This window comes from Haliotis cracherodii, unplaced genomic scaffold, assembly GCF_022045235.1.
Source record: "Haliotis cracherodii isolate W230 unplaced genomic scaffold, xgHalCrac1.p SCAF_13, whole genome shotgun sequence".
NCBI lineage: Eukaryota > Metazoa > Mollusca > Gastropoda > Lepetellida > Haliotidae > Haliotis > Haliotis cracherodii.
In genome coordinates this window covers 9,747,371-9,766,356 of record NW_027266268.1, presented here as the reverse complement: position 1 = coordinate 9,766,356, position 18,986 = coordinate 9,747,371, and the positions used below count along the sequence as shown (strand labels likewise).

Here is an 18,986-nt window from a genome sequence, read left to right as displayed (position 1 = left end):
TCCATATATACCCATCTATAACAAAACTTAGTGAATAAGTGAAAGAAAGCACAATAAATGAAGGCATCTGCAAGACATAAATTTCTTTTGCATGACAACTAACAAGACTACCAGGTAAACAATGTCTTAAGAGTATGGGAAATATGACAGTCTGTTAATGTATGGGTGTTACCACAATCTTTGTTAATGTTCCCGTATGGAAGTTACAACAGTCAGTCTATGTTAATGTTTGGGAGTTACAACAGTCAGTCTATGTTAATGTATGGGAGTTACAACAGTTAATGTTCCTGTATGGGAGTTACAACAGTCAGTCTATGTTCCTGTATGGGAGTTGCAACAGTCAGTCTATGTTCCTGTATGGGAGTTACAACAGTTAATGTTCCTGTATGGGAGTTGCAACAGTCAGTCTATGTTAATGTTTGGGAGTTACAACAGTCAGTCTATGTTAATGTATGGGAGTTACAACAGTTAATGTTCCTGTATGGGAGTTACAACAGTCAGTCTATGTTAATGTTTGGGAGTTGCAACAGTCAGTCTATGTTAATGTTTGGGAGTTACAACAGTCAGTCTATGTTCCTGTATGGGAGTTACAACAGTTAATGTTCCTGTATGGGAGTTACAACAGTCAGTCTATGTTCCCGTATGGAAGTTACAACAGTCAGTCTATGTTAATGTTTGGGAGTTACAACAGTCAGTCTATGTTAATGTATGGGAGTTACCACAGTTAATGTTCCTGTATGGGAGTTACAACAGTCAGTCTATGTTAATGTATGGGAGTTACCACAGTCAGTGTATGTTAATGTATGGGAGTTACCACAGTTAATGTTCCTGTATGGGAGTTACAACAGTCAGTGTATGTTAATGTATGGGAGTTCCCCCAGTCAGTCTATGTTAATGTATGGGAGTTACCACAGTTAATGTTCCTGTATGGGAGTTACAACAGTCAGTGTGTGTTCTAGTATGTGTCGTGACAGCTGCAACACTCCTGTGGGATGAGACAATACAATACATATAAGTACACAAAACCTGCTTTAACATAATAATCTTTTTATTTCAGTAGAAAATTCATTTCAACATTTCACATTGACTGTAATAGAAGTAGGTCCAAAACATATGCTTGCAGTCTCTGTTATCCCACTTGTAGGCATGCAGTCACATGAGAGACACACATCTGTACATCCTGTCTAGCCTCTGTAGCTGGTGAACTGTGGACTGGACCTGGAAAGAGAAAAGATTTGACACTTGTTTTTTACAACTCTCCCATCTTTTACATGGTCACTTCTGGCCCCTCATCTGATGTGTTAATGAGCTTGTAATGAGACACAATGTCATGATTACTACTACATTACCAAATCACTTGACCCGTGAAGATCCGGGGTAGAAAAATAGGTCTTCAGCAACCCATCCTTGCCGTAAAAGGCGACTATGCTTATCATAAGAGGCCACAAACGGGATCAGGTGGTCAGGCTCACTGACTTGGTTGAAGCATGTCATCGATCCCAATTGCGTGGATCGATGCTCATGATATCAATCACTGGATTGTCTGGTCCAGACTCGATTATTTACAGACAACAGTCATTTGGCTGAAATATTGCTGAGTGCCATGTAAAACAACAAACCAACAATCAAATCACTTATTTATCTTTACCATGTATAGCGTTGAGACAATACAAGTAATGAAACAATACATATGATAGCTAGGTCAAAGAATGACACAACCTGATTATGAAAGATACTTGGTCCAGAGCTGACATTTTAATGAAAAAAAAACAGCCATTGCTGCAAAATGCCACAATGCACTGTTCTGCACAGCCACAATAAGAAGCATACTGATAGCTACTGAAAATGATGCCAAGTGACTAGTTCTGGCTAGTAGAGTCAAGGGCCCAGGGTGATGAGGAATGGTACACTGAGACTGGCTGCCATGTGTGAGGGAAGCAGCAGCTGGTATGAGGCTCCTTGCAGCTCTTCCTGTTACCATGGTTACATACCTGGTATTGAAGTGGTCTACCCTATAATAGTTAGGGGTGGGACCAAATTGATGCATCATGATAGGCCGAGTTTTCATACTACTGAAGTATCAGAAGTTGATATATTGATACAATATGATCTGGACTATCATGAGCTCAACTTACTTGACCGCAACAAATGTTACTACACTCTGGCTTCAGACTAGTGGCTAATGTCTGCACCACCTACCCTGAACATCTGACAGACTGACATAACTCCTTCATCTGAGTTGACCTCATTGTACACGCCTCTCACATGTGATAGTGTACTTACCCAAAGTTTCCCCCAGTTCCAGGCTGAGGACTCCCAAATCCACCTCCTTGCTGTGTGGCTCCAAATCCACCTCCTTGCTGTGTGGCTCCAAATCCACCCCCTTGCTGCGTGGCACCAAATCCACCCCCTTGCTGTGTGGCACCAAATCCCCCAGTGGGTTGAGTTGCTCCAAATCCACCTCCTGCAGGGCTCCCAAATCCTCCTGCTGGACTCCCAAATCCTCCTGCTGGACTCCCAAATCCCCCTGCAGTATTCCCAAATCCTCCTGCGGTTGCACCGAAGCCTCCTCCTGTACTTGTTGCTAGGTTACCAAATGATGGTGCACTGGACTGAGCTATGTTTCCAAATGTTGGACTGTTCCCACTGGCAAAACTGAAACAAAAGTCAAACATCAGAAGTCTTGTATCATACTGTGAGCCCCACACACAACTTGTACCATACTTTGACCCAGAAGACAACTTGTATCATACTGTGAGCCCCACACACAACCGGTACCATACTTTGACCCAGAAGACAACTTGTATCATACTGCGAGCCCTACACACAACTTGTTCCATACTTTGACCCAGAAGACAACTTGTATCATACTGCGAGCCCTACACACAACTTGTTCCATACTTTGACCCAGAAGACAACTTGTATCATACTGCGAGCCAGAAGACAACTTGTATAACTTTTGATGTTTGTTTTACTTCGTCAGTTCTTCAGTTTTAAGGTTCAAATACCACATGTTTCAGGAAGAATTCCATCTTGATGGAGTATGAAGTTATGGCTCTTTAGAGTCATTAAAATTATATGAGACCCACAGACAACATTTATCATACTGTGAGACCCACAGACCACTTGTATCATAGTGTGACCCAGAAGACCACTTGTATCATACTGTGTGAAGCAGAAGACCACTTGTATCATACTGTGACCCAGAAGACCACTTGTATCATACTGTGTGAAGCAGAAGATCACATGTATCATACTGTGACCCAGAAGACCACTTGTATCATACTGTGTGACCCAGAAGACTACTTGTATCATACTGTGAGACCCGCAGACCACCTGTATCATACTGTGACCCATAGACCACTTGTATCATACTGCGTGACCCCGTAGACCACTTGTATCATACTGTGTGACCCCGTAGACCACTTGTATCATACTGTGACCCAGAAGACCACTTGTATCATACTGTGACCCAGAAGACCACTTGTATCATACTGTGTGACCCAGAAGACCACTTGTATCATACTGTGACTCATAGACAACTTGTATTATACACCTGCAGTAAACCATGGCAGCTGTAAGGGGTGGAATCCTCACCTGGCAAAGCCACCCTGTCCCCCAGCTGAGCCAAATGTTGCAGTGGTGCCGACCGGGCTGGTAAACGCTGCAGAGGTCCCAAAACCTCCCCCTGGGCTGCCAAATGAAGGTGCTCCACCGAACGAAGAAGTACCCAGGGACGGACTCCCACCAAATGAGGGCTGACCCCCAAACCCTGCAGGTGCTGTGAACAGAGGACGGTTTGCAATTATGATGTTGTCTGTCCAATATCCGAGAGAGAGTGGGAGGGAGAGAGCATCTACAGATGACTTACCTTTTGGGCTTTTGGACTGTCTGACCACTAACTTGTATCAACAGCTGACTTGCCCTGAGGACTGTCTGACCACTGCCACCTTGTATATATACACAATACAGCTGACTTACCCTTTGGACTGTCTGACCACTAACTTGTATCTACAGTTGACTTGCCCAGTGGACTGTCTGACCATTGCTGCCTTGTATATATACAGCTGACTTCCCCTGTGGACTGTCTGACCATTGCTACTAAGTATCTGCAGCTGACTTACCCTGTGGACTGTCTGACCACTGCTACTAAGTATCTGCAGCTGACTTACCCTGTGGACTGTCTGACCATTGCTACTATGTATCTGCAGCTGACTTACCCTGTGGACTGTCTGACCATTGCTACTAAGTATCTGCAACTGACTTACCCTGTGGACTGTCTGACCACTGCTACTAAGTATCTGCAGCTGACTTACCCCGCGGACTGTCTGACCATTGCTACTAAGTATCTGCAGCTGACTTGCCCAGTGGACTGTCTGACCATTGCTACTAAGTATCTGCAGCTGACTTACCCTGCGGACTGTCTGACCATTGCTACTAAGTATCTGCAGCTGACTTACCCTGCGGACTGTCTGACCACTGATACTAAGTATCTGCAGCTGACTTACCCTGCGGACTGTCTGACCACTGCTACTAAGTATCTGCAGCTGACTTCCCCTGTGGACTGTCTGACCACTGCTACTAAGTATCTGCAGCTGACTTACCCTGTGGACTGTCTGACCACTGCTACTAAGTATCTGCAGCTGACTTACCCTGCGGACTGTCTGACCACTGCTACTAAGTATCTGCAGCTGACTTACCCTGTGGACTGTCTGACCACTGCTACCTTGTATATATACAGCTGACTTACCCTGTGTGCTCTGCCCAACACCGAACCCTGTTGCTGCCACGCCACTTCCACCACTGAATCCACCTCCAGACCCAAACCCTCCATCGGACTTGCCGCCAAAAGATGTTGATCCACCGTTGCCAAAGAGACCAGTGTTCTGGGTGTTGTCGGTGGTGCCAAATGTCCCTCCCCCAAACACGTTTTTATTCGCTTTATCTGCACTGGGTTTCCCACCAAGACCCCCAAACAGCCCTCCTCCTCCTCCTCCCCCACCAAACACCACCGCGTCAGAACTGGCAGTGGTGGTGGTTGTAGATTGACCAAATGCAGAAGAACTGGAAAGGAAAAGAACTTCATGTAAGTGAGTTAGTCGTGTGATACTTATTGTCAACATTAACTACTTGCAAACCTATGAGTTTAAGTATAGTACTGACAAACTAAGGATCAATAGACTTAGTGTCCAGGAAGTGTTATCCACTCAGAGACATGAGTCCAGACCTTTGAAGATCCGGTGTAGAATAGGTCTTCAGCAACCCATGCTTGCCATAAAAGGCGACTATGCTTGTCGTAAGAGGCGACAAACAGGATCGGGTGGTCAGGCTCACTGACTTGGTTGATGCATGTCATCGTGTCCCAATTGCGTGGATCGATGCTGATGATATTTATCACTGGATTGTCTGGTCCAGACTCGATTATTTACAGACCGCCCTCATATAGCTGGAATATTGCTGAGTGGGGCATTAAACAACAAACCAAGCAAGCAAAGAATAATTTTGTAAGCTCACCTTGTGGTGGTCGCTGTTTGACCAAACACAGAACCTCCAGCACCAAAAGCTCCAGAACCCCCGCCAAAACTGAAACAGACATTATTGATCTGTCAGGTCCTTATGTGAAGTCAAGTAAAGATAGTCGGTTAACCCAGCTGAGTCAGGGTGACATCATCTGATACGTCACCAATCTGGATGAATCTGCTCTGTTAAAAAAGAGTGAAAAATATGCTTTAACTTTAACTCAGTCTCATTAAAATCAGATCTTAGTTCTCGCTACCGCTAAACAAAGATCTGAGGACATCCCATTAGGGGTCACGCCAGGACGACCTTTCATCCGGCCAATCATAGCGTCGCTTACCAGATCATGAACGTGACAGTCGGAATGTGATAGCTCATCATGCAGCCTCGAAAACTTTAAAACTGGATATTCCGATCGAGAGTTACGGGCTTAACGACTGAATCTATACAATGTTCTTTTGTTCAGGTTTCAAATTTTTAAGCGAGAATTTGTCAAAATATGTTTCGAAATGTAGTCGCTAATTTGAAATTAGTGCCGTAAAGCACGGGAAAGCTGCCTTCTCATTGGCTAATGTCGACTTCTTGTTAATAATTCCATTAGTCGGTCAGAGTTTGTGATAGGTCGGTCTGACGTGACCCGTAATGGGATTTCCTTAGATCTTAGTTTAGCGGCAGCGAGAATTAAGATCTGATTTTCATAAGATTGACTTTAACTATGTGAATCTTGAACACATTATGTTTGTATTTTTCATATAACATTTATTTTTGGAGGATTTCTTTTTACAATATAAACCTAAATTGATCTTTCAAAATATGAACATTAATAAAAGAAATTATCATAAAAGGACGTCACACACAATCTAGTTACCTTGATGTTTGGGAAAAACCTGGCGACTGGCCAAAACTTGGTTTGGCAAACCCTGTTGTACTTTGTCCGAACCCAAACCCTGACGTGGCTGTTCCTGGCGCTGTAGTCCCAAAGACAGATGGAGTTGTTGTAGTAGCTGTGGATGATGCAAACACTCCTGTCGTGGCTGTTCCGCCACCAAATGCCGATGAAGTATTGGCTGCAGAGCTCCCACCAAATATAGATGTGGTGGAAGATGAGCTACCAAATGCAAAACTAGTAGATGCTGCTGTTGTTGTTGTTGCAGCCGCTTGGGATGGAGTTGCTGCTGCTTCAGTTGATGCTGTTGCTGTTTGTCCAAAGGCAGCAGTGCTTGCTGAAGTTGTGGGTGTAGTGCCAAACAAGGACTTAGTGACCGTGGCTGAAGTGGTCGAGGTGGTTGTTGTGTCATCAGTGCTGGACACCTGGGTAGTCGTAGCTAGGGCGCCGAACGATGTCGGGCCTGTAGAACCAAACACCCCTGCACTGCCCCCAAACTGGGCAGTCGTGGTGGTTGTGGTGGCGCCACCTGGAGGACTGCCTCCAAACTTGGCCGGCTGACCAAATCCACCAGAAGATAAGCCAAACAGGTTTGATGCTGCTGCAGTAACAGCTGTGGCGGGTGTATCTGCCGATGTAGTTGCTGTTGTAGTGGCGCCGCTGACTGCCAGTGAGGTGTTGCCTTGTTGAGTGGGCTGCGAGGGAGAGTCACCAGGCTTGAAGCTGAAACTACTGAGAGCTGCAGCAGCTTCCTGGGGTGCAGTAGACGAAGCGTCGGTCAGCGCTGCCAGCAGGCTGCTCCCTAGTGCAGCAGACGCAGTTACTGATGCTGCTGATGTGGACGTTGTGGAAGTATCAGTTAGGGCAGCCAGTAGACTGCTGCTGAGGGCTGCTGTCACTGCCGCTGCTGAGACAGAAGATGTGACACTGGGAGTGGTAGTGGTGGTGGTGTCACTCTTACCACCAAATGTCCCTCCACCAAACGCTGAGAATGATGTTGACTGTGGCTTTGCTGTCTCAGTCGATGGCTTGGAAAAGATGCCACTGTCTGGGAAAAAAACACATCCAAAATTTGTACAAACCTGTAGAGGTTATGAATTCTCTGATGAAATCCTCCTTGGGGCACTTATTGCATTTTCCTTGCTCAAGAAAATCTACATGACATAGTTGTAACCATTTTTCGTAATAAAAAATGATACCACACAAAAAACTTCGTTTTGGTATGATATACGACCACTCTCACGGGGCCTCACCCCCCACGGCGCCTCACTCCAGGGGGAGCAACTCTCACCCAAATCACTTTCCATATGTCAAATGCTGACGGAATGTGGGGAGGTGGGTGGCCGTGCCCCAAGGAGGATTTCATCAGAGAATTCATAACCTCTACAGGTTTGTAAAATTCTCTTTCAGATTAAATCTTCCTTGGGGCACTTATTGCATCAAGACAAAGATAATCTAGGAAGTGGCATTTTTTTTATCCGTCAGCAACAGGCGTAAATAAATACATCGTATTTGATTATTCAATAGAATAAAATATTGAGTTCAATAAATGGAACCAACCTTATCGTGAGGCACTACCGTCAAAAGGCGGGGGCTAGAGACAGGGCGTGGTCTACCATATATTATGATAAAGCCTGTTTTTGCGGCTTGTCATAAGTTGAGAACTCGAAACACTCCCCACCCCAACACTTTTTTTTGAACAAGTGATATAGGGGCGTAGATCACGAGAGACTATAACCAGCGCTGAGCTAGGCCAGAGGGTCCCCGAGGATCGAAGGAGTGCGTGTGCAAAATACGAGTATTATCGAGTAGTAGGACTGATATTTATCGACCGCAGAAGATAAAATCCGGACCATTACTGAGCAGTATAACCAGAGGACTGTCTAAAACCTTGAATGCTCAATCGGCTAGAGATTAGAACTTTGCCCAGTTCGGAGAACTGACTGACCAAACCGAGCACGCTTGCTTGAGTGTTTGTCAAGTTGGTAATGTTTGATGAACGTGCTCGGCTGGCTCCAAATAGCCACGGAGCAGATCTCCTCAAAAGGGCAGAGCCGCGGCGTACGCTTGTGACGTAGCCACTGCTCTAACCGAATGAGCCTTCAACCTGGTAGGGGGTCCCTGCCTGTAAGCGTATACGCTGTACAAATGGTTGAAACTATCCACCTCGAGATAGATTGTTTGCTCGCAGGTGAGCCAGCCTTCCTACCGCCGTAACAGCAAAATAGTTGGTTATCCTTACTGACCCCAATAGTTCTGCTGATATAGGCCTTGAGGGTCCTGCAGACATCCAAGACATGAGCATGTCTTGCAGTGGTCCCCGACGAGGAAAGCTGTGAAAGAGCAGGTAGCTCAATAGGAGCCATTCACGTGGAAGGCCTGTGTGACCTTAGGATGGTAAGAGTCCGGTAGTCGAAAACTGACTCTGTCCTGGTGGAAGACAGTTATTTCGGGATCGGCTGACATAACAGGTCGGTCATAAAGGTAATATAACAGGAGGCTGAGCCAAATACCTGAGTATTACTGGAAACCAACTCTGCGCTGACTAAAGAGGTGCCAGGAGCACAAGTAGTCGCGCAGGCTGAGTGCCTAGCTGAGACAGGACCTTGGAAATCAGAGGTACTGGGGGGAATGCCCACAGAACTCTGTCCGTCCAGCCTAGCTGGAAGGCGTCCAGTGCCACCTACCTCGGGTCTGGGACTCGGGAGCAGAACATTGGTGTCTGGTGATTCACCCCAGACGCAAACAGATCCACCTGTAACGACCTGTATAACAGGGAGAAAATCCCAAATATCCCCGGGTCGAGCCTCCACTCGTGAGGAGCGAGGATCCGGTAAGACAGAGCGTCCGCACGGATGTTGTCCACCCCCGGGAGATAAACAGGTAGCACCCTGATATCGTGAGAGTCGCACCATAGTAGGAACTGCCACGTCTCTTGGCGAAGCGACGGAGACGCCGTTCCCCCCTGCTTCCGGATGTAAGTCATCGCCGTTTGATTGTCCATCTCTAGACGAACCACTTGGCCGCGAAGCAGATCCGGGAAGCGTTGGAACACCAACCTGACCGCTCAGTTCTAGCACATTGATATGCAGTTTGATCTCCTGCTGGGACCATAGTCCCGACGCAGTGTGATCATTCAGAACGGCTCCCCACCCGGAGAGTGACGTGTCTGTTTGAACTGTGAGAGACGGTACGGGAGTGTCGAGGGGGAGCCCCCGGGACAGATTCCCGACCTCAGTCCACCACTGAAGGTGTGTAATGAGCCACTACGGAGTCTCGAGCACAGTCTCGTGATCTTCCGAGTTCTCCCAAAGCCGACGGAGTGCTTGTTGAATGGGACTCATTCTCAAGCGCGCCCGCTAGACCACATCCACTGTCGCCACCATGTTGCCCAGTAACTGGAGCCATGTATGAGCAGTGTGACATGCGCATAAGGAACTTGTTATCTTGTGACAGAGATACACGTCCTCTCACCGTGGTGAAATTCGCCCCTAGGAAGACTAGATTCTGAGTGGGGCTCAGATCTGACTTCTTGAGATTGACTATCCACCCTAGAGTGATCAGAATGTGTAGCTATCTGACTCAGGGATTGCGATAGAGTTCTTAGTAACCAGTCGACAAGGTACGGATGGCAGAACCGACCTTTCGACCTGGCCACTTGGGCAGGAATCAACATCAGCTTGGTGAACACCCTCGGGGCCGTGGAGATCCCGAATGGTAGAACCCTGAACTGATAACACCTCCCGTCGAAAGAAAACCTCAGGTACTTCTTGAACTCGGGGTGTATGGGTATGTGGAGATAGGCGTATTTTAGGTCTATTGACGTTAGCCATTCCCGTCTCGACAGCTGAGATCACTGTTTGGTGACTAGGAAATAAGTCGAGTAGAAGCCCTCGCTTTCCTGTCCCTCGGGACCTGGTTCGATCACAGCTTTCATAAGAAGTGCGTCGACCTCGGCACGGAGGAATTCCGCCCTCTCTAGGGTAGCAGGCACCGGAGTGTGCTTTATCCCGGAGAAGGGGGGTGGATGAAGTTTCCACCGAGGCAAATGGCCATCCCTTAAAGTGGACGGGGTCCGGGGATTGTGATGTAACTGTCTCCCATTCCTTCAGGAATAGAGCCAGTCGGCCGCCTACGGGGACATCCAGCTTGAGGCAGTGGACCCCGGCTGTCGGCAGTTTGATAACTTGCGACTGTGGGTCCACCCGGGGCTCTTCGGGCGCTAATGGGTTCCCAGCCCCGCGAAAAAGCTGCTGGCTTCGACCAGCTGCCTTGCCCCGGCCCCTGCCTCTCTTGCTCCTCCCGGCGCCCTTACCTGAAGGAAGCGGCTGCTTCCAAGCATGAGGCGTGAGGCCCCATAAGGGTGGTCGTATATCATACAAAAACGGAGTTTTTTGTGTGGTAACATTTTTTATTACGAAAAATGGTTACAACTATGTCATGTAGATTTTCTTGAGCAAGGAAAATGCAATAAGTGCCCCAAGGAGGATTTAATCTGAAAGAGAATATAAATGTTGTTTTTATAATAACAGAGAATGTAACCATAAGAAGTTAAGCATGATCTGTGATGTTCATGACGATGAGGAGAAACAAGTCCACAAACCTTGTTTGAGCCAGACAACACAGTTCAAACTTTTGGGTTATTCTTGTTTTTAATATGTGAAGAGATTTTAGAATTGCCTAAGATGAGTTTTGAAGAAAGCCATGTTTCACCATACAGCTAACAATCACATCAATAGATACAGTCAACATTGTAAATGATGCAGTCAGCAGTAATCCAGCTATAACACGACAGTTTGTCCAGGCAGACCAGTGACTGAAAACATTCAATAGCAACATCCTACACTGTGGGCATGATGACACACAATCTGTCAAGTCACAGACCTTGGCCCACCCTATTCAATTTACTCAATTCCAGCAATATCACGGCGGGGGACACCAGAAATGGGCTTCACACATTGTACCCATGTCGGGAATCGAACCTGGGTCTTCGGCGTGACGAGCGAACGCTTTAACCACTAGGCTACCCGACCGCCCCTCTTACTACAAGACATAGGACCCATGAAGATCCGGGGTCGAATAGGTCTTCACCAAGCATTCTTGCCATTAAAGGCGACTGACGGGATCGGGTGGTCAGCCTCACTGACTTGGTTGATGCATGTCATCGTATTCAATTGCATGGATTGATGCTAATGATGTCAATCACTGGATTGTCTGGTCCAGATTCAATTATTTACAGACCACATATAGCTTGAATACTGCTGACTGCGGTGTTAAACAACAAACAAACAAAACAAGATCAAGAGTGCTGGTAACATAATTCGACCCTGGTCTCCATGGTATCCTACAATGAGAAGGCAATGCAGACTTACTGGCACCAAAAGAGAATCCCCCAGCAGCAGCGGCACCACTGGTGGCAGTGGCGTTCCCCCCCAGCACAGTGAAGGAAAACCCACTTGGGGCGGTGGACGCTGTTGTTGTGGATGCATCAGAGGTTGAGGGGGATGCAGTGGTGGTGGAAGGGGCTGTCGAGAAGCTGAAACCCTTGGCCTGGATCTTGCCTGCCGTAGCCTCATCTGATGGCATAACATGCATCACAATTAGCATCATCTTCTATCTGAGTCCATTCACTCCACTGTCATCATCTGTCTATTGTCATCATGTGTGTGTATTGTCATCATGTGTGTATTGTCACCAACTGTGTGTATTGTCATCATGTGTGTATTGTTATCATCTGTGCGCATTATCATCAGTGTGTATTGTCACCATCTGTGTGCATTGAAATCATCTGTGTGCATTATCATCATTATGTATTGTCATCATGTGTGCATTGACATCATCAGTGTGTATTGTCATCATTTGTGTGCATTGTCTTCATCTGTGTGAATTGTCATCTTGTGTGTATTGTTATCATCTGTGTTCATTGTCATCATCTGTGTATTTTATTATCTGTGTGTATTGTCATCATCTGTGTTCATTGTCATCATTTGTGTGTATTGTCATCACCTGTGTGTATTGTCATCATCTGTGTATTGTCATCATATGTGTGTATTGTCATCATCTGTGTGGATTATCATCATCTGTGTCTTGCCATCATGTGTGTATTGTCATCACCTGTGTGTATTGTCATCATCTGTGTGTATTGTCATCATCTGTGTATTATCATCATCTGTGTCTTGTCATCATGTGTGTATTGTCATCCTCAAAGTGCATTGTCATCCTCTATGTGCTTTGTCATCATGTGTGTATTGTCATCATCTGTGTGCATTGTCATCATCTGTGTGTATTGTCATCATATGTGTGTATTATCATCATCTGTGTCTTGTCATCATCTGTGTATTGTCATTCTCAAGCGCATTGTCATCCTCTCTGTGTATTGTCATCTGTGTGTATTATCATCATCTGTGTGCATTATCATCTGTGTAGTGTCATCATCTGTGTGTATTGTCATCATCTGTGTGCATTATCATCTGTGCATTGTTTTCATCTGTGTGCATTGTCATCATATGTGTTCATTGTCATCATCTGTGTGCATTGTCATCATCTGTGTGTATTATCATCATGTGTGTGCATTGTCATCATCTGTGTGCATTGTCATCAATCTCTGTGCATTGTCGTCATCATCATCAATGTTTATCATCATCATCATCATCATCATCATCATCATGTAAACAGTATATTATCATGTAATCGGTGTATATTATCAAAGCACGCTACCTTCAGCACATGCATCAACGTCTGGTGTTTTCACTCTGGGATCTCCAGCAGATCCAGACCCAAACAAAGATTTGCCAGCGAGTCCTGACGCTCCCAGCCCGGTGCTAAACCCAAAGCCTGAAGCTGGGACTGGTGGTGTATTACTGGGCTGTTTAGCTATCATGGCTGGAGTGCTTGTGGAGAGCTTGCCAGTCGACAGCTGATCGGAGATGAAGGTCTTTGATCCACCAAATAGATTCTTGCTGACTCCAGCCTTCTGATCTGTGGGAACAGCTGACTGCAGGGACGACAGAGGGGTGTCGGCAGAACCTGGGTGACAGTTCACTCTCAGATTAAGAGTTATACACACAGAGAAAACTAGTCTACACATTAATGTGCTCGTCAGTTACACATTACTAGAATTCTATCATTCAAATCACATGATGTTGACTTGTGTCAAGGTGACCCAGAAACACTTAAAGTAACATACCAATAATAACAACTCATTGACATTGACAGAAATACAAAATTTGCATTGAGATATATTGGTATTATTTAGAACTCCAATGCTGTCATATTGCCCAACAACATGTCTTCTATATCAATTGTTTTAAAAAAAGGTAAAAGAGAGAACAATCAGTTGTAAATAAATGTTGGGGTTGTAATTTCATGAATTCACAACAACAAAAATCCTTACCTCCATGCTTGTGCTGGTTCTGCTCGTTGTCCCCAGATGCGTCTGTTCGTGATTCCAGGGAGTACTCTACACCAAATCCAGCCTCTTCCTCATCATCATCGTCCTCCTCGTCATCATATTCCCCCTCATCCTCCTCTGTGAGACCCTCTTGCTCATCACTCTCTAGCTCGGGAGTGAAGCTGGGGGAGATGTCCTCCACATCTGGATGCTGACCCCCACCCGAGTATGTCGCACTCAGAGTCTCCTTCATACGCAACATCGCCGACGTCAGCTCCTCCGAGCTCACTCCACGACCAGTGTTCCTGTAGACAGGCTGGCAGAAGAAGTTAACTGATTACTACAAGCTTCAAGTTACATTTCCAGTTTTCACTGGTTTTCACAGGAAAGACATTCTAGACAAGTATTTGTCACAGAGTGACGAAATATCCCCCGCCTGTACACCATAGTACCAAATATGAAGACAATCCAGCGATTAGTTCTTGAGATATTGTGGCAACACCGTTTTCCAACTCCAAAAACAGATTTGCCTGCTGTGACCTTGAAAATGGGGTCAAGGTCACCAAATCTGACAGGTGTATGCGGTGTCTGTATATACACCATAGTTCCAAATATGAAGACAATCCAGCGATTAGTTCTTGAGATATCGCGGCAACAAACAGGTGGGACGTACGGACGGACGGACGGACGGTCGTGAATACTATATCCCCCGCTTCGCGCTTTCGCGCGGCGGGGGATAATTATCAAAACTACAAACATAAGGCCTGTTTCTTTCCTATAAACTGCTAATTCTTAACAGAGATTTGGGAATTGGTGTTGGAGGTGGTGATGTGAGGGTGTGGAGGGTAGGATGTGTGGGTCAGTATACAGGGGGGTGAAATGTTTTTCACAACAGGATTATAATCAGAGAATTGGTGGTGGTGATGTGGGGTTTGGAGGGAAATAGGATGAGGGGGTTGGTGAGGGGTGGGGGTTTGGTGATTAGGCAGGGGTATGGTGATGTTGTGGGGGTTTGGTGATGGGATGGGGGTGTGGTGATGGAGTGGGGGTGGTGATGGGGTGCGGGTGTTGTGATTGGGTGTGGTGTGGTGATGGGGTGGTGGTGTTGTGATGGGGTGGGGGTGTTGTGATGGAGTGGGGGTTGGGTAATGGGTGTGAGTGTGTGTTGTGATGGGGTGGGGGTTGGGTAATGGGTGTGAGTGTGTGTTGTGATGGGGTGTTGTGAGGGGTGGGGGTGGGGTGGTGGGGTGGGGGGGTGATGGGATGGGGGTGTTGTGATGGGGTGGTGGGGGTTGGTGAGGGTGTGGTGATGGGGTGGGGGTGTGGTGATAGGGGTGGGAGTGTTGTGATGGGGTGGGGGTTGGTGATGGGGTGAGGGTGTTGTGGTAGGGTGGGGGTGTAGTGATGGGGTGGGGGTTGGTGATGGGGTGGGGGTGTTGTGATGGGGTGGGGGTGTGGTGATGGTGTGGGGGTGTGGTGATGGGATGGGGGTGTTGTGATGGGGTGGGGGTGTTGTGATGGGGTGGGGGTGTTGTGTTGTGATGGGATGGGGTAGTTGTGATGGGGTGGGGGTGTTGTGATGGGGTGGGGGTGTTGTGATGGGGTGGGGGTGTGGTGATAGGGTGGGGGTGTTGTGATGGGGTGCGGGTTGGTGATGGGGTGGGGGTGTGGTGATGGGATGAGTGTGTGGTGATGGGGTGGGGGTGTTGTGATGGGATGAGTGTGTGGTGATGGGATAGGGGTGTGGTGATGTGGTAGGGGTTTGGTGGGGATTTGGTGGTCGGGATTTGGTGATAGGGTTGAGGTTTGGTGATGGGGGTTCAGGTTTGGTGATGAGGTGGAGATTTGGTGATGGGTCGGGGATTCATCAAACACTAACCTCCAGACCCCCGAAGCCCCTTTGCTGCGAGTCAGTTCTGCTGTTGTTGTTCTTCATGGCTGCTGTTATTTGTACACTTCTGGCAGGGTGAAGGTCACTTTGAGATCTCGCCTGTGAGATGGCATTGTTGTTGGTAGGGGGGAGCTTCTTTACGTTGCCCTGACCGGTCGGTAGGAACCTTGCACGGTCTCCTGTGGGGTCAGAATACTCCTCTCTAGGGCGCACCAACTGAAGGGGCGTGGTCTGGTCACCACCTGGCCATCACATTGTATTTACATTCATAATTATGACAAACTGTTAGGACTTTTAGCAGTTTCCACAAGTTGAAAACCACATAATTTGAAAAACACATTGGCCGCTGAGTATATAAAAGTATATGACATAGCTCAATATAGTAGCTGACAAGAAAACAGAGTTATTAGTATCCCCCACCATGAGTGATTGGGTTGGGGTTAACACCACTTTGAACATTACTCGAGATGAAAGTTGAAAAGCATGGAGCAAGGGCCATAACTCTGTAAAAAATGAATTTAAGACACCAATATTCAAACCTATTTAAGATCAGGAGTGATAACAGTGTGTAAAACTTCATTTCTCGAACTTATAATCTGGGAGGAAATTTGACCACATTGAGAAGCGGACGTATATTAGAACACTTCATGGCTGGGGATAATTATTACTCTAACTTCAAAGAAACAATGTCTGCCACATCTCTGTAGTTACCATGACTACCAGACAGTGGAGCAAAGATTCTCTTAGTGAGTCGAGTACATACCAGGGGAGGATCGAGGACTTCGAACATCCTCCAGTTTCTCTCGGAGTCCCTTGGCTGCTACGATCCTCGACATGGACAGATTCCCTGAAACATCAGGAAATAGACATATAGGAATGTCTCGATCCCCAACATCAGAGAAAAAGTACAAAGGTGTTTGTGAGTATTTGCTAAAACAGAATCAGCCCATTCAACAGCATTTCTAGAAGGCCTCAGAAATCAGGACATTTCCATGACTGAACACGGGTACGGTACAACATACCTGGTTTGGTTGACAGGATACAGGTATGGTACAACATTCCTGGCTTGGTTTACAGGATACAGGTACGGCCCAACATACCTGGTTTGGTTGACAGGATACAGGTATGGTACAACATTCCTGGCTTGGTTAACAGGATACAGGTACGGCCCAACATACCTGGTTTGGTTGACAGGATACAGGTATGGTACAACATTCCTGGCTTGGTTAACAGGATACAGGTACGGCCCAACATACCTGGTTTGGTTGACAGGATACAGGTATGGTACAACATTCCTGGCTTGGTTAACAGGATACAGGTACGGCCCAACATACCTGGTTTGGTTGACAGGATACAGGTATGGTACAACATACCTGGTTTGGTTAACAGGATACAGGTACGGTCACACATACCTGGTTTGGGTTGACATGATACAGGTACATGGTACAACATACCTGGTTTGGTTGACAGGATACAGGTACAACATACCTGGCTTGGTTGACAGGATACAGGTACAACATACCTGGCTTGGTTGACAGGATACAGGTACATGGTACAACATACCTGGTTTGGTTGATAGGATACAGGTACATGGTACAACATACCTGGCTTGGTTGACAGGATACAGGTACATGGTACAACATACCTGGTTTGGTTGGCAGGATACAGGTACAACATACCTGGCTTGGTTGACAGGATACAGGTACAACATACCTGGCTTGGTTGATAGGATACAGGTACATGGTACAACATACCTGGCTTGGTTGACAGGATACAGGTACAACATACCTGGCTTGGTTGACAGGATACAGGTACATGGTACAACATACCTGGTTCGGTTGATAGGATACAGGTACATGGTACAACATACCTGGCTTGGTTGACAGGATACAGGTACATGGTACAACATACCTGGTTTGGTTGACAGGATACAGGTACAACATACCTGGCTTGGTTGACAGGATACAGGTACAACATACCTGGCTTGGTTGATAGGATACAGGTACATTGTACAACATACCTGGCTTGGTTGACAGGAAACAGGTACAACATACCTGGCTTGGTTGATAGGATACAGGTACATGGTACAACATACCTGGTTTGGTTGATAGGATACAGGTACATGGTACAACATACCTGGCTTGGTTGACAGGATACAGGTACATGGTACAACATACCTGGTTTGGTTGATAGGTTACAGGTTTCGGTACAACATACCTGGTTTGGTTGACAGGATACAGGTGCGGTACAACATTCCTGGCTTGGTTGACGGGCTACAGGTACAGTACAACATACCTGGCTTGGTTGACAGGACACAGGTACGATATAACATACCTGGTTTGGTTAACAGGTTACAGGTACGATACAACATACCTGGTTTGGTTGACAGGATACAGGAATGGTACAACATACCTGGCTTGGTTGATCTGATGCGGGGTACAGTTCTCTGGGCCAGGAACTGTCTCAGCTGTGCAGTCTTTTCCGGGGACACAGATCCTGCCAGGGAAAGTCCGGGCTGGGCACTCCCCCTCCCCAGCGAGTTGACCAGGGACGTGATATCCGGGGATCTAGAAGCAAGTACAAACACAGCCACGGATTAGACTCTGGAGTTCTGACTATTTGGGATGTACACAGAACACACAGACGGAGGAAGGGAACACGGTGTTACCTGGAGGTGTCTGTCTGGAACATGGACATGTTCTGCCAGTCTGCTGAGCGGTTGTACAGCTGCAGATTCTTCAGGTTCTCCTGCAGCTTCTCCAGCTGCGTCTTCTGAGTGCGGATCAGGTTGTGGTTGCTCTTCACTGCCCGGTAGACCATGTCTGACGTCGGAGCCTGCAGTCTAAAACGATAAAATAACACATGCAACCAGTAAGCTATGTCCTAATTGGGTGCTTGCAGTCTGAAACACACATTCACACAGACTGACCTCCCACACAGATTGACCTCCCATTCACACAGACCTCCCACACAGACTGACCTCCCCTTCACACAGATTGACCTCCCACACAGACTGACCTTCCACACAGATTGACCTCTCCTTCACACAGACTGACCTCTCCTTCCCCCAGACTGACCTCCCCATCACAGATTAACCTCCCACACAGATTGACCTCTCCTTCACACAAACTGACCCCCCTTCACACAGACTGACCTCTCCTTCACACAGACTGACCTCCCCTTCACACAGACTGACCTATCCTTCACATCGACTGACCCCCCTTCACACCGACTGAACCCCCTTCACACAGACTGACCTTCCCTTCACACAGACTGACCTCCCCTTCACAAAAAACGACCGC

The 18,986-nt window shown here is 46.9% G+C and overlaps 1 protein-coding gene across 2 annotated transcripts in view; it reads right to left on the bottom strand.

The window, feature by feature from the left end:
• Nucleotides 1-1,045: 1,045 nt before the first annotated feature.
• The window catches only part of LOC139459593 (nuclear pore complex protein Nup214-like), a 45,291-nt gene continuing 27,350 nt past the window's right edge, over nucleotides 1,046-18,986 (bottom strand). For both annotated transcript variants that reach the window (XM_071241153.1, XM_071241154.1), the window contains exons 16-28: nucleotides 18,353-18,526; nucleotides 18,097-18,251; nucleotides 16,448-16,531; nucleotides 15,673-15,926; nucleotides 13,797-14,109; nucleotides 13,121-13,429; nucleotides 11,776-11,979; nucleotides 6,386-7,451; nucleotides 5,515-5,583; nucleotides 4,751-5,064; nucleotides 3,598-3,781; nucleotides 2,284-2,655; nucleotides 1,046-1,218 (exon numbers count right to left, since the gene is read on the bottom strand). In XM_071241153.1, the coding sequence (XP_071097254.1) occupies nucleotides 1,185-1,218; nucleotides 2,284-2,655; nucleotides 3,598-3,781; nucleotides 4,751-5,064; nucleotides 5,515-5,583; nucleotides 6,386-7,451; nucleotides 11,776-11,979; nucleotides 13,121-13,429; nucleotides 13,797-14,109; nucleotides 15,673-15,926; nucleotides 16,448-16,531; nucleotides 18,097-18,251; nucleotides 18,353-18,526 (3,532 nt within the window). In that variant the 3' untranslated portion in view covers nucleotides 1,046-1,184. The remainder of the gene's footprint in view (nucleotides 1,219-2,283; nucleotides 2,656-3,597; nucleotides 3,782-4,750; nucleotides 5,065-5,514; nucleotides 5,584-6,385; nucleotides 7,452-11,775; nucleotides 11,980-13,120; nucleotides 13,430-13,796; nucleotides 14,110-15,672; nucleotides 15,927-16,447; nucleotides 16,532-18,096; nucleotides 18,252-18,352; nucleotides 18,527-18,986) is intronic.